At 41.5% G+C, this 27,595-nt stretch overlaps 1 protein-coding gene across 2 annotated transcripts; it reads left to right on the top strand.

Annotated features, from left to right (window-relative positions):
- Positions 1-202: 202 nt before the first annotated feature.
- On the top strand, positions 203-25,054 carry ANXA13 (annexin A13). Of its 2 annotated transcripts, XM_069006048.1 has the most exons (12): positions 203-252; positions 1,397-1,471; positions 13,994-14,072; positions 16,349-16,443; positions 18,133-18,303; positions 18,880-18,913; positions 18,995-19,074; positions 20,248-20,316; positions 20,502-20,603; positions 22,540-22,615; positions 23,446-23,558; positions 24,743-25,054. In XM_069006048.1, exons 1-12 carry the CDS (start codon positions 238-240, stop codon positions 24,860-24,862), a joined length of 1,029 nt encoding a protein of 342 aa, XP_068862149.1. In that variant the 5' UTR covers positions 203-237; the 3' UTR covers positions 24,863-25,054. The 2 variants fall into 2 exon arrangements, with proteins under 2 accessions (XP_068862149.1, XP_068862150.1); XM_069006049.1 differs by lacking the exon at positions 1,397-1,471.
- The last annotated feature ends 2,541 nt before the right edge of the window (positions 25,055-27,595 follow it).

The raw sequence follows: 27,595 nt of genomic DNA, 5'->3' as shown, positions 1-27,595 counted from the left end.
ATTTCCCTTAGAAAAAACAGTCAGCTCCATGAAACAACAGGATGTGATATTAGATAGTAGGGATAATAAAGCCACCGTGCAATAATGAATACACCCCACCTTGCGATGACTAGAATTTAAATAATGTCAGAAGTTATTGATTAACGTGGGGTTAGGTAGTATTTAGCTATTCCAACTGCATGCTTGTTTTATTGAAGAGCAGAAGAGTTGCACCTTCCACATTCAGGCTAAGCAAAAATGGGCAGTTCACATGTAAGTAGTTACTTAATTTGGATTGTCAAGAATGCAATTATTTCCTGGTTTTATTTTTGTCAATTTTCACTTTGTATGGCATTAATACAGCTGAAAGTGAAGATTTAAACTCAAAATCTACTTTGTGGGGGAAACTTGTATGCAGCTGGTAACACTGCTTCACTACAGTACATGAAAAATGAAATTATTACTGCAACACACAAGTCCTGAGTGTTTTAATGCTCCTTGTGGCTTAAACAGGGCAGCACTTTCATTTTGAGAGAAATAAATGCTGCACAGGATGTCCTGGGAAAACTAATTTTAGTTAGTTTAGCAAATTTGTGTTGGAACATTCTGAACACTAAAATAATTCCCTAAAGATATATGAAAAGCTTCCTGTCTCAAAGGCCAATACTTTCAAAATTTGGCTGTTTATCACAGAACAATAGGGACAGGAGTAATCTCGAAGTGTAGTGCTCCCAGAAGGGCCTGATTAAAATCCAGGTGTCGGGATTTACTGCATCAAATTACTGTATGAGTTTTGACTAAGACAATTTTTACTAACATCTGTATTTCTGCATGAAGACATTTAACCTCAAAATTACCTGATTGTCAAAAGCTTTTGTGTGACAGCTGTGAATGATTGGTTCCAGTGCAAGTTAGGTGGCTTGTGCTGAAGAAGCTGTGGGTCTTAGCTCCAATTTTGAAAGTAGTGGATAAAAGCAGTATTTATTCAGCAGTGAATTTTCTTCTTGAATGCTGAGAACCTGCAGTTTCACAGTATGGATCAGTAGAAGACAGCCTGCTTGCTGATACAGGCTAAAGTGACATTCGTTTCTGTAAGAGTTATATTATCATGTAACTATTTTTTAAATCCAAATTCAGCAAGGCCTGGAGGCATGCCAAGGTTCTGATGCTTTTGGACCAGCTCCCCAGGACATTTTCTTTGGCAGACTGAGCAAGACACCCCGTACCATTTGCACAAAGTTCCAGCTAGAGATCCAAGGAGCTTTTTGTCTCCCTATGAATGGAAGGATGGTCCCATCTCAACACCATCCCTTTTGCAGACTGGCTTTTTGCTGGCAGTTTGCTGTTTCTCCTAATCTCATGTTTTGTAACAGCAGGCTCATGAGTGTCTTATATATTGTGTTTTTTAAACCTCCAGAGCCAGTCTTACAAACTCACAGAGGATATATGGAAACCAGCCGTAGGGACTACCAGTTTGTCAGCAGATGAGCCAGTAAGCACTTATTTTGTGGAGGATGAAAGGGGCACTGTGGTGCTGCAGCACCTCTTGCTGTGGTTTATGGTGGCTTTGGGAGGCACTGCAATGCACAGAGGCAGCTTCTCTTTTGTGGTCAATACTGGCACTAGAAATCTGGGTAAAAATGGGTTGTCTCATTCTGTTGAATAATACAACAACAGAATTTTGTCTGCTTTGAAATTTCAGAAGTTAATTTTTTTTAATAGCTTCTGCTGGGAGAAATATAAAAATAATCATCTATATCAAATGATGTATTTTATTTGGTCAAATGACTTTCGGTTTTAAAACTTCTTTTTTAACTGTCAACAATTTAATTTTAACTGTTAACAATTAAATGGAGCTTTCATTGAAAGCTAACAATTCTTCAGTGAAAAGGTTCCACTATGTGAATGTTAAAATGGAACTTTTCAGCTATATCAGAATGTCTCATTTTAAAATGGAGCTTTCATCAAAATTTATATCTTCCTGAACATGTTAGTTTGAACAAAAGTATAAAATTTTACTGAAAAAAACACTTTCAGCAAAAATTTACCAACCAACACTAGCATACCTTTCTCTCAGAAACTGAGCTCCCAATTAAGAGCTGCACCTGATGCAACATTACAACTCCAAATCTGCATATTTTCATGTGCTTTTTGCTCTCTGAAATCAGTCCAGAACCCTTTCCTACAATCAATGTTTTTAACTGCATATCCTTAGCGATTTAAAGTCTCTTAATTATTTTCTGTGTTTGCAGTCTTGCATCAAGCTTATCTGTACATCTGATGTCCTTAATATTAACACAAATAGTGTCAATCCGCCTTAAAATCTAGATAGCTGCTTTGCTACAAGGAAGATGCTTTCGGGACAATTTGGGAATAGCAGCAATGGTTTTCATTCTATGATTTGAAAAGTTTGATGGATTTTTACTTATGTGAAATTGTGTATTTTTTTTAATCTTCTGTCTCTCAAAAATCCATGAAGACTGTTTATGCATTACTCTGTGGTGTTTGTGAGTTTAATTAATCTTGGGGTTGGGTGAGTTCTTTGGTTAATTCAAATTTTTTGAGATTTTCTGCAACACCCTTGAGTTTCATCTGCTTCATTCATTGCAAAGCAGACTAAACCTTCTTCCAGGGAGGACTCTATAGTCTAAGAAGGGGATGGCAGGTTGTTGTGGGCCATATGGTTTGACAACTTGAAGGTAAAAAAGTAAGTATAACTTGGAGAACATATCTGCCCGAGGAGTCCTCTGGGGCATAAGCTCACAAAACTCACAAGGACTTCTGTGTTGCCTATGAACATTACTGTCCTTGTAGAAATGTTTCCCTAGTACAAGTATTATCATGGTGTGATTTTATTATCTCATCAGGAAGCTCAACAATTGCTCTTTGTTGCTTCCCCTGGCAGACCAGTGTTCAGGGACAGTCGATTCTTGTTCAGTCCCTGGCCATAAGCCCACAGTCAACAGATGACAGAAATAACTTCTTGTTTAGCCACCCACCCCTGGGGAAGAGCTGTGGCAGATTCTTCTCATTTCCATGGTCCCTTATTATCCAAGATATTTGCTGTTCCTTTTAGGTCTGAGGCTGTCCTGTGAGTGCTGCTGTAGTAGGTGTTAACAAGCATTTACCCATGAAAAAAATTATGATGCATTTGTGGCAAAAAAATAGAATCCATCTGGAATATCAAAGAGTCGCTACATTTATGTTTTACATGATGTAAATATGTCAAGCAGTTGTGTTGTACAAAAACATAAATCCAAAGTATCTGCACTCTAATGCTCTTCTTTGCATACAACAGTTTTAACATACTCTACCAAGTTCTGTTGTTACTGTTAAAGAAATTTTTGTCACTCGACTCTCATCTCCATTAGGTGGGTCATTGGCACAAGTCAGTTATGGTATCTGGTAGCTCAAGCTTAGATGCCTCAAAAGAGGGACCCCGAGCAAAGAAACCCCTTGGCAATTAAACCCTCACAATCTAAATTTCCCATCCCTCATGCAACACTCCAGACCAATGGTAATATTAGGGGTCTTCTCCCTCTTTATTGGTTCACTGTTTTGTTACCACGTGGTCATCTTCGCATCCCTTGAGGTCGGCTTTGGTGGGAGTTTTGGTCAGTTCTGTATTCCATGTTGGAATATGGTTGTTACAATTCATATACCACAATCTAGGGGCTGCCCACTCTAGCCATTAACTTTTAAGTAATATTTAAGCTGCTAGCTTTGCCTATTCTAACTATTACTAATGTTCTGGTTGTTCACTTTTCACTACAATCTATCTTTATTGTTCTTAATTATCAGATTATTAGCTCCAGGTTTCTCTGTAATCCATTTTGACTTACACAACACAGCCATATGCTTCAGATAAAGTTCAATTTGTAGCCCCACAATTCTAACTACTTAAGTCAAGCAAGAACTTAGCTACTTTCAAATACTATAAAATTTTCAACAGTTGCTATCCAGAAAATGACTCTGCCTTTATTGTTAACTGTGACTAGTGGCTGAAGCAGTAGACTGATTACTGCTGCTTTAGGTGACTCAGCTGACCTGAGAGTATCTTGAAACTTCCTCCACCTCCTTCCTGTGAGGTGCAAAGGCGTTAGACACACAAACCTCCAAGTTCCATAGGCACAGTTGGTTTGTTGGACACTAAACATGCACGTTTGTATAGTAACAGCACTTCTATGTGTCTGTGAATGTGTAGATGGTGTTTAGAGAATGTGTCTTGCAGAGATGTATTTTAGAAACAATGAAGGGACCAAGGGGTGAAGCATGTCATCTTGGGGCTTCCCTGATGAGGTGCAACATCCTTCAAGTCCTTCTCCTTTTAAATAATTGAGTTTTAAAATACATGCAAGAGTCAGTATGATGTTCCCAAAGATTGTGCCCATGTATTTGAGCCCTGTGTAGGTGTTCTGAAGTCATGCTAGCTTTCATGCTGGCATACACACGAATTTAGTTCAGCTCCATCAAGGTTAACTCATCACAAGTCTTAGTGGAGGTAATGAGTGTCAAATTTTTAATAAGACGTAAGAACACTTGAGTTAAAAATCTGGCATCTCAGCTGAAAAAAGAGGCAAAATATGCTGTTTTCCAAGTGTCTTCCAACCAGGTATTATGGTCAATAAAATAAAAGGAGTCTGCCCCCATCATAAAAAAGAATTATTGCCAACTTGAAATACTAGATTTATCTGTGGTGAATAAAGCCATTTGTTTGCATTTTTTATGGCTACCATTTGCAAGATAAGTAATCAAAGGAAGTGATGTGAGGCATGACTCATGTCTAATCACAGGCATGGTGTCTTTGAAGATTTCTAGCATCCTTTCCTGCCTGGGCTTCAGCAGCCCCACCAAGTGAGTTAGGTCCTTGTCAGCCCCACGTCCCCTCTGCCAGCCCCACACAGGGGCTAGGTGATCTCACACATCTCAGAGGTGTCTGTATTTAAGCATCTGGATTGAGCCCTCTAGAAATAAAAGCTGCAGTTTTGCAACTTTGGCATTCCCACTGCATGATGCCCTGGTAGCTAACTGATTTTAAAAGTACTCTGTGTTAAGGTGTTCCATCAGCCACAAAAATTTTTGAAAACATTAAAACTGGACAGTATAAAATTCAGATATGAGAAAACCATCCCAAACTTACATTTTTCTCTTAATCATGGGTTTCTCTGTTATGGTGGTGAGCATGAATAAATTGGATAAAAAATTAAACACAAGGTATTATTAGATGATATATTAACAGCTACTAGAAACAAGAGGGACATTGTAGGAGAAAAATGGTTTTATTTTGCAGTTTAAATAACTGTCAGAGCAATTATCTTCACTATTGCCACTTGTTTTTAAAAGGAAGAAGTAAAAGTGACTAATTATATTAGGATCTTGTTGTCGCTGCACATTTAGTCCCAGATGTAGAAAATAAGGTCTGCACCTCTCAATTTGGAAAGAGTAACAGAGTCATTGCTGCCACTGACCGTGCCGTAATTATGCCTCCCTTGATGGGAGAGACTTTTTAGAGTCTTTGCCAGAAGTCCGAGAGATGGACGGGACTTCTGTATTTTCTCGGTCTTCAGGTTGTTTATTATATCTTATCAGTAATTCACATGCTGAAGCAGAGCATGAAGCAGAGCAAAATACAAAAGGGAAATGTAGGAAAGCTCAAGGCTTTTTAAAGGTAAATTAACCAATAGTCACTAAAAGCGTACATTATTTTTACTTTTCTACCAATTATTTAGTCACGCAGTCAGGAACTGCAGAATTCTTTATCCAGTCATCCCAAACTACTTCTACTGCAGAATATGGAGGAGTAGAAGAAGAAGAAGAAGGTCTGGAGAACAACAATCCTCCATTCTGAAGTTTTTTGCTTTTATCTATTTACTATATTAGCAAACCCAAATCCTCTAAATTTTTCACCCTGTGACAATCTTACATAACACTCTATCACCTAGTTCACACCAGTGTAGATTCTAATTCTTCCCAGAGGGTAGGCAATTTTCTCCAAGGACGAAGGTCACAAACAGTGTTGTCCAGTGGGGTAGAACCCTTCAAAACAGGCAGAGAAATATTCTCTGCACTCTGGGGTCCTACAATTGCAAAAGCTGTTGACTAATCCATAAAACTTACATGTATTGTATTATCCAGTATAGAATTCATATAGAAGTTGTTTTGATTCTAATAGCAACAAACCATCAGGAACAAGCTAGCTGACAATGTGTGTTGCTGTCATGCAGCTGTTAGACATAAAACAGCCACAAGGATTTGGGAGAGTCACAGCCTGGGTGGCAGATGGCAGATGGCATTTGGAGACATTGATACCATTCTCTGAGCAGGCAAGGAGGCAGATGGCAATTTTTCAGCTGCATATTGTGGCTGACTGAGAAAAATGCTCAAAGAAACAAAAATGAGAGGTATGTTTTACAAAATAGGAGAAGAAGGAACCTTACGGACAAAAGGACATGTTGTCTTAAGGTTGCACTTGCCAATAGATTTGTCAAAAAGGTGTTTGTCAACCCCACCTTCTTATTACCACAGCACAAACCCCAGTGCCTGCTGATACAGCCCTGCTACCAACACACCACAGCTGTTTGCTTCTGTTTGTTTTTAGATGTTAGTGTCCATTACTCTGACCTGTGTGTAAAAGCCTTTACCTTTCTCATAAATTCATACCTGAATAACTGAGCCCTATTATTTCAACTTTACTGAGAAGAGCTTGCAGAAGAATCCCTTACTTTGGTGGAAGGATGACAGGAGGTAGTGAATGCATCATCCGCTAATGACAAGATATCTGTGCCCGGAGTGGCCTTTCCCAGTTAGATGAGACCTGACCTTGCCTACCAGTAATTGCTCTTTGTTTCTTTTTCTTATCCATTATATTAAAGAGCTCTAATATTTGGAAGTTTTTCTCATGGGAATACCTACACATTGCAATGAAATGGGTTTTATCTGCTTTTTTTCCCTTTCTGATTGATGGTCTTGAGCTTTCTCAGCAGGTCAACATTTTATCCCCCAGGAATGTTTGCAGTCCCATGTCAAGCTGGACAAGAATAGGGCTGTGGTGGTGTCCCAGGGCCTTGCTGCTACAGAAAGCAGCCACAGGTCACCAGGTACCAATGCCAGGTTGCCCTCATCTATCCATCCATCCATCCATCCATCCATCCATCCATCCATCCATCCATCCATCCATCCCATGGCAAGCTGGAGGCTCCTGGTGGAGGGGCGATCTGCCTGCTGGCTCTGAGAGCTCTCCCATGCACAGCTCTGAGATGTGTGATATGTGGCTCCAGGCTCTTTGCCGTGGGTGAGGGAGGTGTGTTGCTCGTTGGGCAGGTTGGATGTTACCACTGAAATGGTTTGTCCTCGTCTCTGTTGGTGTTCATTCCAGTCTCAGCTGCGTCATTAATTGACATGAACAGTAAGATACACTTTCTATTAGGAATGCATAGGTTTAAAATAAGGTGACACTATTTTTATATAAGAATAATAAACCCTATTTAGCGGTAGGAGGCTCTGGCTATTATTGTGATAGGATCATAAAATAGTTTGAGTTGGTTATGCTCATGTCTTCTGCTGTTATCCAAAAAGTTGACCCAATCCAGAGGGGCCTAAAGTAGCATTGCAACAAGGTGAAAAAAAATCATTATGACTGGCAATGTCTGTTTTAGTAAATCAGACTAGGGATGAAGCACAAACATAGCATCATGTTTTCAGTCTGTCTTTGGAAGTAGATCAGGATGAAAATGCAGCAGCCTACTCCTATGTTTGTTCTTGTGTTTTATTCTCAACAGACGGAAATACTTGAGATGAGGGATGAGGTTTGGGCTGTCATTAAGACTACTTTGGCTGGGAGTTCAGAGTTTCTTCTGATAACAGGATGTTATCCTGACAATGTGATGTACTACAAGGTTTTAACCACAAGATCTAAGAACACGTCCCTTTTTTTTCCTAATCATTACTGTTAGTCTAGTTAACCTTGGATTCTAGTTGCATTATAGCTCATTAAAGACTTCTGCCAAGATAAATAATTAATCTTGAGTATATGTATGTTTATAAAAAATTAATCATGTAGGTGCTGATTTGCCAAAAGCTGTCTCCTGTGATCCAAGTGTATTAGATACAGTTTAACCAATGAGATGCACACCCCGGTCCTGTTGTTTGTTATGCTAACAAGGTGACTGGATGGTTTGGAATATTTCCTGGTAGATAGAGAAAATAAATTTTCTTCTCCACACAAAAGATAAAGACAGGAATCATAGAACTGGAAGGCACCTTGAGATGACAACTCACTTATCCATTGCCTACCGCAATAATTAAATATATGTGAAGAGTGAGAGGGTCTGCCCAAACCAGTCCTGACAGCTCTCTCAGTGCTGAGCTGGAGAAATGGTTCATTAGCTGGAGACTGGGCTCCCCAAAGGTCTTTGAACTGGTGGCTCAGTGACAGTGCATTGTGAGAACTGCAAAATCTCAACAGGTTCTGTAGCTTCCTATCTGGAATGGGTTTTCAATTGTTTTGACTTGTTTGTTTGTTTTTCTGGTATTCCTGTCCTCACCTTTGAGACATTATGGATTGTTTGGGACTTGGCTTCCCAAAGAAAAGAGAATGCAAGATGCTGCAATATGTATCTGCTATCCTAGCTAAAAACGTTTGAACCCACCAGACAACTTTAGATGAATTTACCAGTAGGGTGCTAATCGCAAAATTATTAGTGCCTGTTATGTTTCTTGGAAATCTTGAGAAGAGAGGGACTGTATTAGAAATACCCTGAACAAAAGACTGAGGCATGAACTCAAGCCTTATAAGACACCAGAGAATCCACACAGTGTTGGGCCATTGTGCTTGTGCCCATCACAGGAATTGTTTCAGCTGCAGTAGGCAGTAGAGGAACCAAAATCAGGCAGACAGGAGCTGTAAATCTCTGGGAAATCAGGCAGAGAGGTTGCTGGTGCTCACCTGCTTGATAGAAAGGAAAACTCAGATTGCTGTACATGGAACTAGTTTATGTCATTCTTTTTAAAACCTCGTTTTTCTCAAATGCATTTTTGTCAACATAATTAAATGTGTGTAGAATAAGAAAATGGGTGGGAAAACTCTGGCACGATTGTGTAGCCCACCTCCAGTGTCCACTGGTGATGCTTTCAGGTATGTGAGACATCCACATCAAGTTGATGGGTGCAGGCCCACGGGAGACCACTGATGTCTGACAGGCATCAGGCAGCTTACCCTGGGACATCTCTTAACAGCACCAGAGACCTATGTTTAGTTGTCTATGTTTAGACAACTAAACGCTGCCCCAAATTTTATTCCTGACCCCACTCAAGTGCATGAGGTAATGCTGTAAAGAGCATGGCTGGGTCAGTCTGCCCTTTCTGTGTACTACCACTTTGAGATTTAATTTTTATTTCTGTTAAACCAAAGAAAAATGAAAACAGCAGCCAAAAAGAAGCTTGAAGTTAGACATCGACTAAATAAAGCATATAAATTGGACCTGGCAGAAATGAAGACTGGGGTAGGCACTTAGCATGCTTGGATCAATCCAACTCTTTTTAGAGCTCTGCCTACAGCTACTAGAGCTGCATCTCATCTGCTCTGGTCAGCAACCACACTCCTGCTGGCTCTTCCTACTGATTTTCTTTAAGGGTCTGTGCCTGCATTTATCTCTATACATCATCAGCATCAATCTCTGTTAGAGCTGCAGCGGGTGACCAGCACCCCGAGCAGCTGCTCTTTTCATTGTTCTGACAGTACTCCTCCATAAACCTGTTCCTGAGCAGGCTTGTGGCATCTGCATGAGATGATAGAAATGGAAAAATAGCTGTGAGTGCTCAAGCTGTATTATGAGGTGTTTTCAGGGAGGGTTCTCTTTTGCAATACAGGAAACTACCTGGCATGTTCATGGTAGCATGTCTTCTGTTCTTGTCTAATGACTGATGAGCACTTTGTATCTACTGCAAGCTTAATTGTCTTTGCCTGAGGAAGATACTAGATTTTTTCAGGAGTGTCTGCAATGTATTGCAGCAAGAGCTCTTGTTCCCCCACCCCATCATGTCCTTCTTGATTTGCTGACCTTTTTGTTAAACTGTTTATTTGTGCTCCATAAGGGCTCCACATGCTGAAACATCAAAGAAAAATCTACAAAGCTTCTCTAAGCATTGCAGATCATCTTCAACTATAAACTCATCTTACAGCTCCCTAAAGTCAGATGTAATTTATAGTAGGAAAAACTACTTTATGTGCTTGAAAGCAAGTTAGAACAAAGCAAGTTAGTTTTAGATCTGTTATAAACTGTCCAATTTAATATAAATAAATCTGTGGCAATTTTAGTCAAAGCTGCAAGGGAAACAGATTATTGTCTAAAACATGCTTGAGTGAGACAAAAACTATTCAGGATGAGAGAAAACAAGTCAACACAGGCCGTAAATACAGCTATTCTGGAAGTGAAAAGAATATTCTTTACCATCAGAACTCTGGTCACATTAATTAATATAGAACTATTGGAGAGAAAGGAGAAGAAAATTAAATAAATGAGTGGATGGAGCTGGACCAGTTTGTGAAAGCAAGTTCCCTCACACTGTCTGTCCAACTTCAAAGCTGTTTGCAGTCTGTCCACCTGATATTTCAGACTCCACATCATGCTATCACCAAATTTGCTAGAACACTTCTAAGTCAGTAACTAATCAAATCTAAGGTCCTAACTCTAAAAAAAGAACTATATTAAAGTGGTTCTACCCATACTTTTAGAAGAAAAATGACTACAAGTTACAAATGGTATTAAACATCAATTGATTTTGCCATGTATCCCTTACAGGAAAATCCACCTGTCAAAATCCACAGGGTAAGGAGTACAGCTCTGAAACAGCTCTACCTCTCCTGCACTGGGAAGCTATGTCAGTGGGAAGGTCAAGGATGGGACTCAGCAAGTAGTGAATTTTTTTCTCAGATGACCCAGGAGGTGGTCTTGACAGTCACCTACCCACAGTGTCAGATTTCTCTCTATAAAGCTGATGCTAGTATTATACACAGTACTATAAGAATGGTGTCCCCCAGGCACATCATTTAATGTTTTGCAATGATTTATTTGAAGATGGAGGCTTTAGCAGAGCTGACTCAATAAATTCCTCTGGTGCTTTAAAACAAACATGTCCTGAACATCGAAACAGGCCTTCCTTCCTTTCTGCATGATTTTTCCCTTGAAAATAAGTCTTTCTGTATTTATGTCTTTATGAATAATCATAAATCTACAATGTTATTTCAGTTTCTGGTGGTACCATTTTCCTGCCTATTGCACCTGTGCTACACACAAACACAACACCTACAATACAAGTTGTACCTAGGAATTAGGGGCTCACTAAGCCTGAGGATAACTGACCAGCCATCAAGGCAGGAGAGAGAAAACCACTCTCTCGATGCCCTGCCATGACCTTACCATGATCAGGTGCACCTGCAGTAGGGTTGGGGCAGTGGGAGCTGCAGAGGCAGCAGCACGAGCATGATAAGGGCAATTCCCACAGCCCAGCACTGCTGGTGGGCAAGGCAAAGCAAAGAACAACCCAGCTCCTGCCTTTGTGTGCTTGTGCAGGTGTTTCTGTCCAGGCTGAATGTCTGAAAAGTGGGAGAGAACCCCAGATGAAGCCTTTTTCTTCTTCACTTCTCACCACTGCACCTTCTGTCCCAGGTCAGGAGGCAGTGAATGTGAAGCAACAGTTCTCAGCTCTTATTGCTGCAGGGAATCTGAGAGTCTATAAATTAGAATAGCACTTGGATAACTGCAAAGTAGTCAAATGTCTACATTTCATATGTTAGCACTTTTCTCTGTATTTTGTGCTACAGAATTTTCCCCTTTTTTCTGATTTTTCAGCTGCTTCTTTGGTCTTTTTGGTTTACTTTGCAAACAACTCTAGAATAACTTCAGTACTGGCCACCTAACACAGACAGCAAGATCAACCATAAGCATACCAACAGTACTGAGCCAAAATAATGGTATTTCCCTGGAGCCTTCTCTTCTCCATGCTGAACAACGCCAGCTCTCTCAGCCTGTCAGTAGATTCCCTTTGTACACGATGCCATCTAAGGAGATGCCATAATAGAAAACTGTGAATGGAATTAATTTCAAATAGTTATCAGTGCATCTGCTTTCTAACTTTGTTTTTCCCTTTCCATTTTGACTGAAACTCCTGGGAAATTTGAATACTGTTAAATAAAATCTCTCACTAGAAAATATTACTTACTTATATGCAACTATTTCTACCTTGTTTGAAAGGCTCTCACTTGTGTGTGAGCATACAGTAGGATACATCTTTAAAAGCAACATTTGTCATAATGATGGCAATCAAAGTGTTACCTTGTGCTGTAGAGATGAAGTTATTGCATTGTTACAGTACCTTACTAATTGTTATGGTTGTAAAAATGTTCAGTTTCAGCTACCATTAGCAGTAGGTTGTATTCTAGCTGCTAACTGCATTGAAAAAGCCAGGTACCTAACTGGCTTCAATCACGAAGGTACATTGGGTAAAGCAGTGTAGGGACTGGATTTGGGTTTTTCTCCTTGAGAACTGACCCTTTGCCTTTTGACAGATGACCCCTTTAGCCAGAGTTGCAGCTCTTTCACCAGAACTAGTAGATGACAGCATGAAACTTTTGGAGCATACCAACAAACAGACTTTCAGGTTGTAACTGTACTTGTAAATAAAACATGTTCTCTGGACAGATGGCTACATAGCAGAGCGCAGCCCACAGCCACGTGGCTAAATTCTCTTTACTCCACAAGCAGAATGATGTTGTGCCTAATGTCTTTCAGGAAAGATCTCTGCCATGTGCAATCCCCAGAGACAAGGAGGTTAATCAGCCATTTAACCTCTTCGGCTCCTCAGCAGACTGGTGGCATTTTCAGAAGGGCTTCAAAGCAGACTGCCATGCCCTGCAGTACCATAACTCTTAATTAACAGTGGTGGTGCCAGTGCCTGGCAGCCCTGCCAAGCAAGAAGCCCGATCCACATGTTGCTATTTGAATGGAAATGCCAAAGCACTGCCAGTGCCCACTTAGACCCCTGAGTCCATGGTGTGCATACTGACTTGTGTTACTTTCCTTTGGAGCCCAGGACCTAGTTTCTACTACTGTTTTGGAGTTTGGGCATTTAAAATATCTGATTAATCATATAAGGGGAGCTGAAATTGTTGCTGTCATTGTGGTCTCAAACAATTCTACCCTTTTCTGAGAAACAGCAGAATGAAGGGTGTACCAGAATTTCAGCCCCTGTGACTCACAGCTTGTCAGATTAGGAGCAGACATGGTTTTCTGTTTACATTGATATGTCAGGCTGTAAACTGCTGCTGTGGATGTGGACTTTGAGTTATTATCCTGTCCCTGTAAATTTAGCTCAAGGTAGCCACATTTTTGCCAAATTAAAAAAATAAACAAAAAACCTCCCCAGCAACAACAAAAGCCCCCAGATTTATCACATTATATATCTCCAATTATCTTGTTTGCATGAATGCATCAATACAAGAAAGGGTTTTGGGACAAGTTTTTATTCAGATGATTGTGATTTTAAGCTCCCAGTACTTAAAACTGTACTGCAGAGATAGGTCCTGCTTCTGATAAGGTGTTTGTATTGGCCTGTTGTTAAAGTGGTACAAACCAATAATAGTTGATCTGGCATGAAGATGCCTGGTATGAAGTTATTACCTTTAAATTATTTGAATAAGCCAGAACTGGCAGAACGAAGTTATATGTCATGTTATACGGTCATGTGTGTCATGTGGTGACATGTTATGTACAGTGACATATACATATATAAATATGGTGACAAAGTTATATAGACCACTGTGGTTTTTATGTGGTGACAGCTATTTGTGGATCCATTCCAGGAGCCCTAGGGATAGATACAGTATTTCAGCAAAGCTCAGCCTGAACTTCAAGGTTTAGATGGTGGGAACAAAGATCAAGCAAGAACCTGCCCCAAACTGCTGTCATTCTAATGCAAAATTGTTTCCCATGTGTCTGTTGTGCCTCTGTCTTCCCAGTCAACCCACAAACACCACCATCACGGCTTTGATCCAGAGCGAGACGCCAAGAAAATACACAGTGCCTGCAAAGGAGCAGGTAAGAAAAATTTTGTAGATTTTTGGATTTTGTACAAAGGGCAGATCAATATTATAAAGAGCATATACATGAACTTAGGCAAACCAATTGTTCCAACTAGTTTTAGGTAATATTTATGCTTTCTGTCACGTACTGACTCAAAGAACATTCACATCCATGAAGATAAATGGGAAGGGAAGCCAGCTTGTTTCTCAAAGACTGGTAAGATCTAGTTTGTTAACTGCATGGCTCCAGAGGATGAGGGTAAATATGATATTTGTTCCCTATGATAGGAACATCAAGCTGCCAAGACTAATTTGACAGTCACAGGGTCCAGGTAGTCAGGTCAGATTAAGGTCATGGTTATATATCCTTTCTCAGGCCTCCAGAGACCAGTAAAGAACATCATCACCTCCATATTTCACCAGATCCCACTGCAGCTCCATCAGCTGAAAGGAATTTACAGTGATTTCAACATTCATCAGTGATTTTTAACTGAAAATACTGTCCCTCCCCATCTTCTGAGGTAGTTTGAAGTAAGCTGCCTGACTGCACTGACGTGAGTGAGGAATGCATAGTGTTTCATGGGATCCTAAGGTCCATGGAGGTGACAATGTTCCATAGAGGAAGAACATCCAGGCAGCACACAAGATCAATAAGTTATTAATTCACTCCAGGTATTTGCACAGTTAATATGTATTTAAGCATTTCTTCCTGGTATAGCAATGACATTCAGAATCAGCTAGTTAAGTGTTGAATTTTAGGAACTGTTCCTGTCCTATCAACTGAGCCCTCTCAAAACAGTTCCCCAGAGGACTCTTCTACTGAAAGTTTAGCCCAGCATTATCAAATAGGAATATAATTCCTTTCAAACTTGGACCATGCCTTCTGCCTCTGATCTAAGCAGGAAGAACTGGACAAGGTGCCCTAAAGTTGTCCTACATGTACCTGATAGTGATATGAGGGATGAAAGCACATCAGCTGTTGCTGAATGCCAATATAATTTGTATCTTTATCCTTTGTGCTGGTTGCTACTCAAAAACCCTTGTTTGTTCCTGCTCCTAAAAGCATGAGATGAGGCACAGCACAAATCCCAGGGATGGCAACACAAATGCATCAGATGGCAGAGCACACGGACAGCATGAGGCAGTGACCACCAGCAGGATGTGCAGGCATCAGCAGCCCTGGCATATGTCATGATGCCTTTGGTCTGCCATCTAAACCCTTGATATGCTATGGGCATTTGGGCAGTGCCCATCACATGCCGGGTCAGATGTCTGTCCTGGCTCACATGCTCAATTTCAATACCCATCTTGAAGAAATAATGCCTGAGTCAAGCTGCTGGCCCTGAGATGGAAGTGCACCAGGACACCTGTGTTAATGCAATAGCTGCCCTATTGTGTCTTTTGTACATCGAGGTAACATCACTGAGGTCCTGTCTCTTTTTAGCCATAACAAATGCCTTCTGGCAGCTCTGTTTTGTGCAAACATCTGTTTATGTGCAAACATCTGTTTATATGACCGAGGGCAAGAAAAGTACAAGAGCAAGGTCACTGCCTTTAGTAAGCCTCTTCAACCCATTGCCTAAGTTAGAGCTCAAAACTGACTGAGGGCTTTTCCCCTGGAGGGGGGCTGCATGTTCAGCTTCCCTCTGTGATGGGCAGCACAGCAGGTGCACCTCCCTGGGCATCCCACGCTCCCACTTCACTCTGATTTTTGCCAAGCAAAACAGCATTGGCAGAGACTGAAACCATCCAGGCTGGTTCTAGCTCCTCTTCCGGACTCCATTTAGCAAAATTAAAACCAATTTTTTACAGGCTGTACATCCAGGCACTGGGTTAATGAAGCTGATTCAAACACATCCTACCTGCCCCAGCCTCTTGTCCCACTGCCCTCATTCTGTTGTGCCAGCACAGCATTCGCACACGTAATAAACTGGATCTGGTGGCTGATCCCTTGGGACTACTCAAACAAGCATTGTCACCAAAAATGTGTATGTCAGCCTATGGGCACTGGCATAACCCTGATTTTAGGAGCAGTGTCTGACCTTCTCAAACAGAAGACTCAATTTCCCTGATATGAACAGCGTGAGATGGTGAACTTTTATTTTATGGCCTGAACATTGTAGCTGACTACAGTTAAAATTATCCTCAAAAGAATCTTAGATGCTACAAGTCCTAAAGGTGGAACCACTGGGGATATATGTACAGGAATTATTTTCTCTTTAGAGGTCACATTTTCTTTCCTCTGCATTAGATTCCTGAGTATATAATCCCTATGCACAACTTCTTTTTCAGGAACCAATGAAAAGAAAATTATTGAAGTCTTATCAAGTAGAACATCGGAGCAGAGACAACAAATAAAACAGAAGTACAAGGCTTTGTATAGCAAGGTATTTTGAAATAAGTGGCCTCTCTGTTTCAAACCACTGCCTCTGAAAATACAGCCTACAGGCCTCTGCTTTTGAAAATATCAAGGGCATAGTGGACTTAAGGGGGACAGCAGTTACTTTCTGATTCAGCTATTTATTTTATCTCCTAAAATACCAATTATATTTCTAACTTTAGGCCTCAGAGTCTTCTTGAAGTCAGCCTTAACCAGATCAGAGCATTTTAATCAAAGCTGGGAAAGCTAGAAAATAATTCATAACTGAAATAGAAAGTGTTTCAGCTTGTGTTCATCTTCAGCACATTCAGAAAAATAAGTTAATATAAAAGGGAAATTTTAAGTCAGAGTCCAGATGTAAATTCAGAGGAACTATTTGATCTTGCACAACTATATTTTTATTGAGTTCAATAGAAGTAATACTGATTTCTCCCAGTGATGAAGTAGAACATGTTGCAAAACGAAGAAGTTTCATTGGGCACTTGATTTCTGCAGGAGGAGGCATAAACTGCTGTAATGATTTTGTGTGTAAGAAAAATATTATTTTAGTAAACAGCTGAATCCTGCAGACCTTGTTATTAAATTGGTATTTTCTTAGTGTCTGCGTGCTCATTAATCAGTGTCAATAAGAAAGTCAGCACTGAAGATGAATGAAAGCCTTCTATATGTAAAATTTACAGCAAGCATGATCTAGATTTTGATTACAAAAATACTGTAGATTTTGTTCTATAATGAGGGTTAATAAAAATAGGCATTAGAAATTATCAAATGCCGTGAGACATCATGGTGACATCAGCTCATAGCAACCCTTCTTGCTTGCCTGGGCAGCCTGAATCTCTTGGGAAGGAGGCACAAGTGGTACCATCTCACACTCCTGCTGCTCCAGGAACTTGCAGAATTCATGGTGTGTGTGTTGACCCTGCTCCAACACCGATGGCAGCCTCTGACCTGAGTAGTTGAGTGTTCATGTGTGGTTGTGTGAGGAGGAACTTGAGAACAATAGATTTAGAGCTGGACTTCTCATTCAGTGTTCTGAACTTGTCAAGTGTTTCCCATACTGCAGGAAATGTTGACTGCAGATAGGACTTCAAATACATCCTCAGCAGGCATCCTCAAGGTTAGCTAGCATGCACTAGCCAGCTCTTCTCCAGGGTCTTAGTAAATTTTTAATTAAGTAGATCACATCAAAGAAGGTTGCTTTTTTCTTCTCTCTGTGCATGTGTGTGTGTGTGTGTGTATGTTAAAAAAACTGCTGTTTGCTTGGCACAAAAGCACCTTGCAGAAATCTGCTGCTTTTTCCAGTAAGTCTGTTTTAACCAAAACTAACAGAGAAGGTTTGTAGTTTGATCCCCTGTGTGGCAGCTCTCTCGAAGCAGGAAGCTTCTGCATTTTGTTTCAGAGTAAACTCCTGTTAAGCTTTTCAAAACACTAGTTTGCATTTGTTTACTCATGTAAGAGTCATAACTGGACTGATACTGGCTGGTATTTGAAGATGGGACAATCATCTCAAACCAAAATTTTTAGGGAAATAATTTTGAAAAAAAAAAAGCCTGTGTATTTTAAGGCCTATTTAAAAATGTTTTGTCACTTTTTGGTACAGAAGGAGCTTTTAAATCATTAGATTTCCTGAAACAAATTAAGAAATCCTCTAATCTCACCTCAGCTTTTGCACTAACCCTCATGACTGTCCCCACAGGAGATGGAAGAGGACCTGAAGGGAGACCTGAGTGGGAATTTTGAAAAGGCTGTTCTGGCTTTGCTGGACCTGCCCTGCGAGTACGAGGCCCGAGAGCTTCGGAAGGCGATGAAGGGTGCTGGGACAGATGAGTCACTCCTGATTGAGATTCTCTGCACACGAAACAATAAGGTTGGGACACCATGTGTGACCTTCCTTAGGCAGCAGGGCAAAGAGCTCACCAAGAGCATCCCTGGGAGGAGGAGGAGGGATCAGACCAGCTTCCATGGCTGAAGTGCCTCTTGCCAGTGTTTGCAGCAATACGATTGCCATACTAGAGCTGAAACTCTAAAAGGATTTAAGACCAATATAATTCACATTCCTTCCTTTATCTTACTCCTGTCTGCCTTGGATGGCATGGAGGCAACATTGGTGAGAAAAATCCCTGGATACATGTTAAAGGCAGTTTTGGCACTACTCTGATGGTTCAGAGGTACAGGAGCACAACTCTAGTGAAAAAAACATTAGCTCTTGCCTAAATGCAGGGAAAACCAGAAGGACACCTGCACGAGTCACACACCCCTCAAAGTGCTGTCCTTAACGGGGGACTGGGAATTCATGGCTTCTCCCACCCCTCTGGTCCCAAGCCTCATACAGTACAGGCGTGGTGCTGACTTGTTGGTGTTTTGTCTACTCATTTATTTAATGATTAATAAGATTTCTTTCTTTATTTATTTGATTATTACTTTATTTATTTTTTTTTCCTAGGAAATTGTAAACATAAAGGAGGCCTACAAACGTTGTAAGTAGTTTTGTCTTTCAAACACCTTCATTTAAATCCTTTCTCACTGGTTGAACTCTCATAGATTTTTTTTCTTCCCAGTGTTTGATAGGGATCTAGAATCTGATGTTAAAAGTGACACCAGTGGCTCCCTACAGAAGATATTAGTCATGGTGCTAGAGGTAAGGCTGGGGACTTTCCTCTTATGCCGCTGCCTGACAGGGATATTTCCTTTTTTCCCTGAGTAATCATAATAAGTATTGGCTGGTATTTATAATACTGCAGTTATGATATGTAAAATAATAACGAGGTACTTACAGTAAACAAAAGGCATTCTTATAGGAGCCTTTCGTATTTATATGGCTTTTTAATATGTACAATTTTAGTTTATGAAGCCAGAGATAATTTTATAAATATTGATACTTTGAAAATAACAGGATTGTTTCACTGTTATTTATACCATGGTAAAGGCTAGAATACTCATTCGAGGTCATGGCCCCATTATTCTGAATTTTGCCCCAAACCAGGAAATCTTATTTCCATCTCAGCTAAGCATTTTAGAATTCAGATAGATACAGAACAACTATGAAAGAGATTGCTGTTATGTTTTTCATTCATAAAAAAAGCATGTTTTCCATTAGAACAGACTTTATTTTAAACCCCTTTCATGAAATAAAGCAGAAAATCAATATTGTCATAAAGATACATTATAACTAAGAAAAATAGGAGCCCATCTAGAAATGCAGTGTGGTGGCCAGTCTGATCTGACAACCCTGGGAAATGAAAAGACTGAATAAATACAAAAAGCTTAAAAGACATAGCAATCACATTGCTAAATGCATCACAGTTAAGATTCTCATTCTGGGAAGCATTGATACAGCTCTCTTCAACCTCTTGTATATTTTCAGGAGTGGCAAATACTTTTTTTTTTTTTTTTCATAGATCAGTCCTTCTTAGTTTCTCCCAGGGATGACAATGTTGGTGAATGCTCAGAGTATGTGGGTTAGTCAGGAAAACATTTCACAGTTACCAGGGCATATCCAGCACCGTGAAAACCGTCAGCACTTCAGTGCAGGTACTGGGAACCTTCCTGCTCCAGAGGCATCAACGTTGCAATCTCGTTAGGGCCCCAGCACACAGCACGTAAGGCTGGGGGATAAACCCTACACAGAGGGTTCATGTCTGAAGGCAGCGAACCCAGGGGCTGCGGTGAACCCGAGTCCCACCGTGCCCATCACCGGGCTCGTGTCAGCAGATGGCAGCAAAACTCCAACCAAAAGACCTGCCAGGGCCACGAGCTGAAATGTAACCAGCACTTGGTCTGGTGTTTTTTACGGTTATCTCCTTTTCTGCAGGCAACCCGAGATGAGACCCAACAGGTCAATGCAGAGCTTGCAGAGCAAGATGCCTCAGATCTGTATAAAGTAAGTGCAATTGCGCACAAATCCCTTTTCCCTCGTGCTGCGCAGCAAGGGCTGCCTCGGGGGGACTAAACACACCAACCAAGGGGTGCAGGGGCTGGAGCTTGGTGAATCAAGGGCTCTGGCTGACTTCGTGTCTCTAGTGTGTATAAACAAGTGCTTCCAAGGAATAACATGTGATTTTGAAGGCAGGAGAAGGCCGCTGGGGAACAGAGGAGCTGGCTTTCAATGTGGTCCTAGCAAAGAGAAGCTATAGCCAGCTGAGAGCTACTTTTCAAGCCTATGAAAAGGTGAGTTATTATCTTCTGCAATGTGGGTTGCATAGGCCCTGACATATAGGTGCAGACCCTACAATGACATATAATGATCTGAAGAGCCTCTTCCACCCTAAATGATTCTTTGTAATGGACAAGCCTTTATCTGCCATTTTATAACTTCTTGAATGCTTTAAGAATCTTGGAAAATATACTTATGCAACTGTATTCCGAGCTTACAGGATAGGTGTTTTACAGGAGAAGCTGTATCTCTGCCAGTGAAGGACCCATTCCCCTTCATAACCTACACAATATTCAGTCAAATAAATGTCACAGTGTCTGTTCCTTCCCACAGCTGCACAGTAGTAGGTACCCCTCCTCCTGCAGCAAAGGGACAGGTTCACAAATACCTGCTCTGAAGGAAGGATTTGCTTTTCTGGTCTTTTCCCCTCCTCTTAAATAGAGCCTGCAAAGTATCTCCTGCTGTTCTCCCCACTTCACACGCTCATATTGGCTGAGGAGAAGCTTATCTCCAGCCTTTTCCTCTCTGCCCACACTGGGCAGATGGCCTGTGCAGGTGCTTTGCTGTGCTTTCCCCTGTCTCCAAACATAAGGCAAAGTAGGCAGCAGGATCCTGGCTGTTTAGCACTTCTCCCTGTGTCACCAGCAGGGACATTTTACTCATGCTTGGACCTGAACCTGACCTGATATGGAGATGTCTTGCTTGGAAATTACCTCAGAAAGTCAAAGCAATGGGAGATCCAAGGTCCTTCTCCTGGAAGCAAAGTGGAAGCTCAGCAGTGACATTTATTCTCAGGAAAGGATTCCCCTCCAGCCTCTGGCTCACAGTCCTGAACTCCTGAGTTCATCAGAAAACTGTAGCCTTAGGCACTGAAGATGAAAAGAGCTCCAGTCAAAGCCATATTTCAGTGTCAGCATAATAAGGAACCAATAGTTAGAAAAATGTTTGCAGCTTAATCCAAGTTTTGGGTTGTTGCTGGCAGGAGAACAAACCCGGTCACAAACTGATACTCTCTCCCTTGCAGTGGCCCAAACCCTAGGGGTTCAGTTAAATGCTCCAATAGCCAAGCTACCTTGGCTTTTTGATTCCTAAAGCCAAGCAGATCAGGTTGCCCAAACCAATCCACCACATCCTGCCTGGCTGCACTCAAAGTAGGCCAAGATTAGAGCCCAAATCTTGCAAACATGCCCTTCTCTTCAGCTGGAGATATATATAGGGCAAGAGCTAAACCAGGTTGGTAGTTTGCAGAACTTAAGCCCTAAAGCCTCACACGGTGCCCTTGCTGCCTTGTACATACTGTTTCCCAGCTCTGACCTAAAAGTCAGAGTCTTGAATCATGCAGGGACATCCTGATAGGCAAAGCAGAGCAAAGTAAAAGCCTTTGAGATTCCTGAAGTTCACAAAAGTCAGGATAAACTCTGTTTTGAAGAGACAAGTCTGCTTCTCCCCTTCCCTACAGAATAATACAAAAACTTTGGGACAACTGCGGTGCTTGTAAACTTTGCCTGGGAAGCCAAAGACAATAAGTAACAAAACTTCATAGAGTTGGTAAAGTTCCAAAAATTATCTTATTTGTGTGGGAGCCATCCAGAGCCTTTGACAGAGGGGATAGAGGAAGGTCAAACAGTTTCTCCCAACCAGGGGTCACTCAAGAAGAAGCTGCAGCTTCTTTGTCCTAAAGCTGTCAGATACCTGGGACTGCATAATGTAGGTTATCCATCTCTTAACCACTGTGCCTTACCTGGCTGCATAGACCTTCTCTTGGTGCCAGTGGATCTGTGAGCACTTACACCGGAGGAGAACTTCACTTGCCCTCAAATTACTCTCTTGGAAAGGCTCTAAAGGATCTAGATTGACCTTTTACCATTGGATCCCGAGTCTGATGCTGGTTTGGACAGTGGGAAGACATGTACAGACAGAAGCTCTTATGGCTCCTTTTTGTTCCCATAGGTGTGTGGGAAGGACATAGAAGAATCCATTAAAAGTGAAACATCTGGAGATCTGGAGAAGGCTTATCTGACTCTAGGTAAAAAGCAGTTGTTTCAAGACCTTCCTTTTCTAGTTCTTGCCATCGCCTGACATTGGTTGTTGGGGGTCTGTGTACAGCCTGGCAATAGCCATTAAGATACCCCTAAACTGAGTGACATATCTGCCAGAAAAAAAAAGAGAGTTTTCAGTAGTGATTAGGACTCCTTGGTTTTAAAAATGAAACTTGATAGACACAGCTCCTTTCCACACAGCTAAATTATTTGCCCTCTAACACAGGGTGGCCACCTCCAAGCTGGCCCTGGGACCATGGCTGGTGATAACTTCTAGCAGATGCTTGGGCATCATGAGAAGTGTGCTAGCCATCCACCACAAAAATGTACAGGGTCCTTGACAGCAATTTAGCACTAGGGTTGATTTTGACTGGTATTTACGCCTGTGCCCTGTCTCTGGTTATCTTACTGGTATTGCTGTTATCCATCTGGATCTAGGCTCTCCCAGATCTTCCTGCTGTGATCTGCAGAAAGAGCAGCTACCTCAAGAATAGACGGGCAAGAGGAACCCCATAGGGGCAAATGCTCATTCTCGTTCATGTAATTTTCATTGTGGAATGGCAGAGTACTCAGTGCTGGTAATCTCACTGTGTAACACACTTTCCTTGTGGAAAAATGTACATCCCCATTCAGAGTCCAAGATTTCTCCTTGCATACTGACAGCAGATCAGTCTTGGAATAAAAGCCCTGCCATCTCATATGTCTAAGCACAAACACTGGAGTTTCCTTTTCTTTCTTACTTATTTAATTCTGCTTGAAGTTGTATCACAAACTGCAAATGTACAAGTGTAATGAGGCTTCTTACTGTTTTCTTTAGTCAGCTGTGCCAAAGACTGCCCAGGTTACTTTGCCACACTTCTGCACAAGTCGATGAAAGGAGCTGGGACTGATGAAGAGACCTTGATTCGCATCCTTGTGACCAGGGCTGAGGTAGGGTACCCTGTGTCCTGTAATGCCTCACATCAGCTCTGGGAGAAATACAAATGTAGAGGGTATGGAGTGAGTCCTGATAGATCATGTGCTCAGCAAACCCTTTTCAGCCCAGTGACATCAGTGGTCACACTCTGCTTCTGTACCCAGGCAACTCTAATTTTGATATTGCATCTATTTCTGTTTTCAAAGGAACTAAACCAGGAAGCATGCAGGCAATTTCAAGTGGAGTCAACTGTACCTGGTTAAAACCAACCCATGGGGAGGTCTGGCCCCACTAGGATGTGTAAAAGTAATTCCTAGTTAATTAATGATAAAGCAGCAGTTCCCAATTTGAGAATTGCTTATAAACATATGTTGCCAATTTTCTTGGATTCCAGCTGGGAAAAACAGATGGGGAGGAGAGAAGAAAAATAAAAAGCCAAAGGAGTTAATTGTCATTTTAAGGAGCACAAAATTTCACAAGACATTTGAGATATTTAAGCACAGTCTTTAAATCTTCCTTCTAAGCTGTGTAGGTTGTAACCCCATGGCTGTTTCAACTAACACAGAGGAGGAGCTTTTCATAGGGATGAGGAAAGCATATTTCTCCATGATCCACAGTGTGAAAAATTAGGCTCCAGGGTATTCTCTCTATTAAGACACAGTCCAGTCATTATAACATTTAAAACCCACAGTGATAAAGATCAGACCTGTGCTTTAGGTGTCTTCACAAGAAAGCTCAAGACAAGGAGTTTATTTCTTCCCCTGCCTAGTAACCAGAAAATTACCTCTACGGGTGGAACAAAACACTTTTAGCCATTCTCCTAGGAAGTGCCTCTTTCCCTGTTTGCCACCATGGGATGACCTCAGGAGTTCACAGCGACCTGTGTGAGTTTTTCCAGTACCAAGGCTGTGCTGGCACAGCACCACTGGGCAGAAATTCTCCCAGCCACCTGGCATAGCTTTCCATGCAGGTCCTCTTCACAGTTAACATCCCCTCACCACCATCTGACATGGGCTTACCTCAAATCTGAATGTCAAGCTGAAAGTCCTCCAAGATTTTTAGACCTCCTGCATTCTCTTCTCCTACTCCCACTGGGTGTGGTGGTCCTTGAATCAGACCCCAGGGGCGCTGGTAGGAGCAGGGCATATTACTCAGAACATTCACCACTCTTCTAAAGAGGCTCTTGGTGTCTCCTCAGAGCGATCTGCCAGCAATAAAGGAGAAGTTCCAGCAAATGTACAAGAAGCCGTTAGCTGAAGCTGTCCGATCTGACACCTCTGGGGACTTCAGAAAGTTGCTGCTGGCAGTTTTGCACTAAAAGCCCATCAAGAATGAAGAGGCATGCTGAGCAGCCATCTCTTGATTAGTTTCCAAAAAAGCATCCAAAAAATGTGGCATTAGCACAAAGAAAAAAATCCAATTTATTTTCTTTCCAGATGGGAAATATGTTGCCAAGTAATGTTGGACAGGAGGTTTATGTTATGGCTATCTTGCCAAATGCCCTGAAGCAATAAAGACATGTTGAAAAAACTAGATCTAAATTGACCTCTTTGTGTTTGCATATGTGGAGGAATCTTCTGGCATTGTTTCTTCTGGGTAGATTATCTGTCTTTCTCTCATTCTGAAGATTATCCCTGTTCTTTCCTCAATTCAGTGAATGTCATGTCATGCCGTTAGAGTCCCACCAAGAGAAAATGGATAGTAATTTCTTCTCAGCTCATTATCACAGCTCTTTAAACAACCTGAGGGCTGTGAATTAATGATTTAAGTCAGGCCCTGATTAAAATCCTGCTGTCAACAGGGACGGCCAGAGTGATTTCCCTATCTGTGAGTTGTCCTCTCAGCACAGTCACCTCCTAAGTTACCCCATGAAGGAGATAAGGACTTGCAGTTCCCACCAGCACCACCTCCTGGGATATGGTGCAGGAGCATAGCAGGGGAAGAGGTGGGTCTTTGTGAGGTAGATCTGTCAGGCAGGGAAATGTTGTTCCTAAAGAGGAAGACATGGGCCTCAGGACAGCTGCATGGTCTTCATCCTGGGATGTTTCCAAGACCTGACTGAATAAAACTCTGCACAACCTGGTCTGATCTCATGGCTCACCCTGCCTTGAGCAGGAGCTTGAATTAGAGACCACTGGAGGTCACCTCCTCCCTGAATTACCCTAAGATCTTATAATCATATGAGAGAAGATGTAGATGAAAAATAATGTAACAGAACCTGAAAAGTAAGAAGAGGAGAGTGAAGAATTTATGTCAAGGAGATGGGTTCATGAGTGTTTCTCTCTGTCTGGCCCCTTCCCCCTTTTGAGTGCACCACCACTCTGCATGATGATGCATCTTTCAGGCCCTCTGAGGTGTGATGACTGATGGCATCAAATTCCCATTGAAAACAGTATTTCTGAAGAACTGGACCTGTGTTTCCCCTCGTGGATCAATGTCACAGCAGTAGCACCTGGCCATCTAGTTATCAGATGGGGCAAGATAAATGGGAGATGGGAAAGATGTGTGGCTTTTAAGAACAATCATTGGTGTCTCACACAGGTGTAATAGGATGTTCTGACATTTTAAAGGCCTGATACTTCTTTGGCAACATTTCTAGCCACCTAAAAATATCAGGGGCAGATCCTGAATGCTTTTATCACAGATATTTTAATGTTCAGACCCAGCAAGAACAGAGCAATGTAGGATCTAAGTATCTTCTTGTTGCTGTTGCCATAGGTCTCTTGTAACCAGAGACTATAGGAAGGATAGATGAAGAATCTACTTTGGTGTTCAGTGATAGAGTGATATTTTATCCCCCAGCACACTGTATGCTCAGACCAAGATAAGCTGGCAGGTACCCATTCTCAAATTATGTCGTTTGAAGAAAAAGCCAGCGGGTGTCTGAAATACACATGAAGTAGCTGGTTTAGGCAAAGGATTTGTTTTAAAATATCCCAACAAGAATTCCCAAAGCTGTATAAGTGGTTTCTGTGAAACCTCTAGAAGCTCAGCACTCCTTAAACCAGCTACATCCTTATTTAATGTGAAGCCCATAGCTTTGGCAGCCAAATTTATTTTTGCCTGAAGACTGTTTTAATTAACGCTAGTAGGTCATTCTGACTAAAGAAGAGTGCAATTGCTTTCATCTTAATCTTTCACTCTTTAATTAGAGATTGGCCTGAAACCAAGCCAGGAGCCCACACATCTTCACACCCACATATACTGGGCCAAAGTCATTATTGAATTACATGCTGTACCTCTCTATCTGTACACAATGCAAACAGTGACTCTTGGGAAGTTGCTCTGTGACTCCAATGCTGTAAAAATTGTCCCCGTGCCTCTATAAGTTTAGATCAGGAGTTCAAGACCAGTATCTACAGATGTAGCCTGTTACCCTTGCCTACAAAATCAGAACCAAATCCAGATAAGTATCATACCAATGTGAATGGCAGCTGTGGCAATAGCACTCAGGGAAATCATGTTTGCTGAGCAGCTAAATAGAAAATTAAGAATGTAATATTTACAGAGGCATGAGAGAGAAGGATCATAAGGATATCTGGACTTAAAAGAATAGGAAGAAGATCACATAGCTGACAACTAGCAGCAGCAGAAAGAAAGACTTTTCTGTGGGCAAGAGACAACATTCACTAATTGCAACAAAGGAAATTCCTATCAGACATATGGAAGCAGATTGTCCAGAGAGGTTGTGAAATCAGCATCCTTCAAGATTTCAAAAGTTCAACTGGACAAGTCCCTGAGCAACCTAATGTTCTCCCATTGGGGCTGTCACCCCAACCAGCCACCACTGGTGCTTGGGGCATCTTCCCATCCTCTCCACGGCATCTGATTAATTATGATCCCTGTAACTGTATGAGGAATGTTAATCTTGGGTTTTGTTCCCTCTCCCAATTTTATTAAGACCATAATAAGGGATATTTTTTCTTGTCCCCTATCAATTTAGACTGAAAACTTGGGTAAAGGGATGAGCTGTCTCTTGATTACTGTGGGGGCTGGTAGTCATTGAGACAGCGCACGTAACACTGAATAAGCTTGGTGAAGTCTCTGCCTT

Source organism: Aphelocoma coerulescens, chromosome 2, assembly GCF_041296385.1.
Source record: "Aphelocoma coerulescens isolate FSJ_1873_10779 chromosome 2, UR_Acoe_1.0, whole genome shotgun sequence".
Classification (NCBI taxonomy): domain Eukaryota; kingdom Metazoa; phylum Chordata; class Aves; order Passeriformes; family Corvidae; genus Aphelocoma; species Aphelocoma coerulescens.
This window is presented reverse-complemented; position numbering and strand designations above follow the sequence as displayed.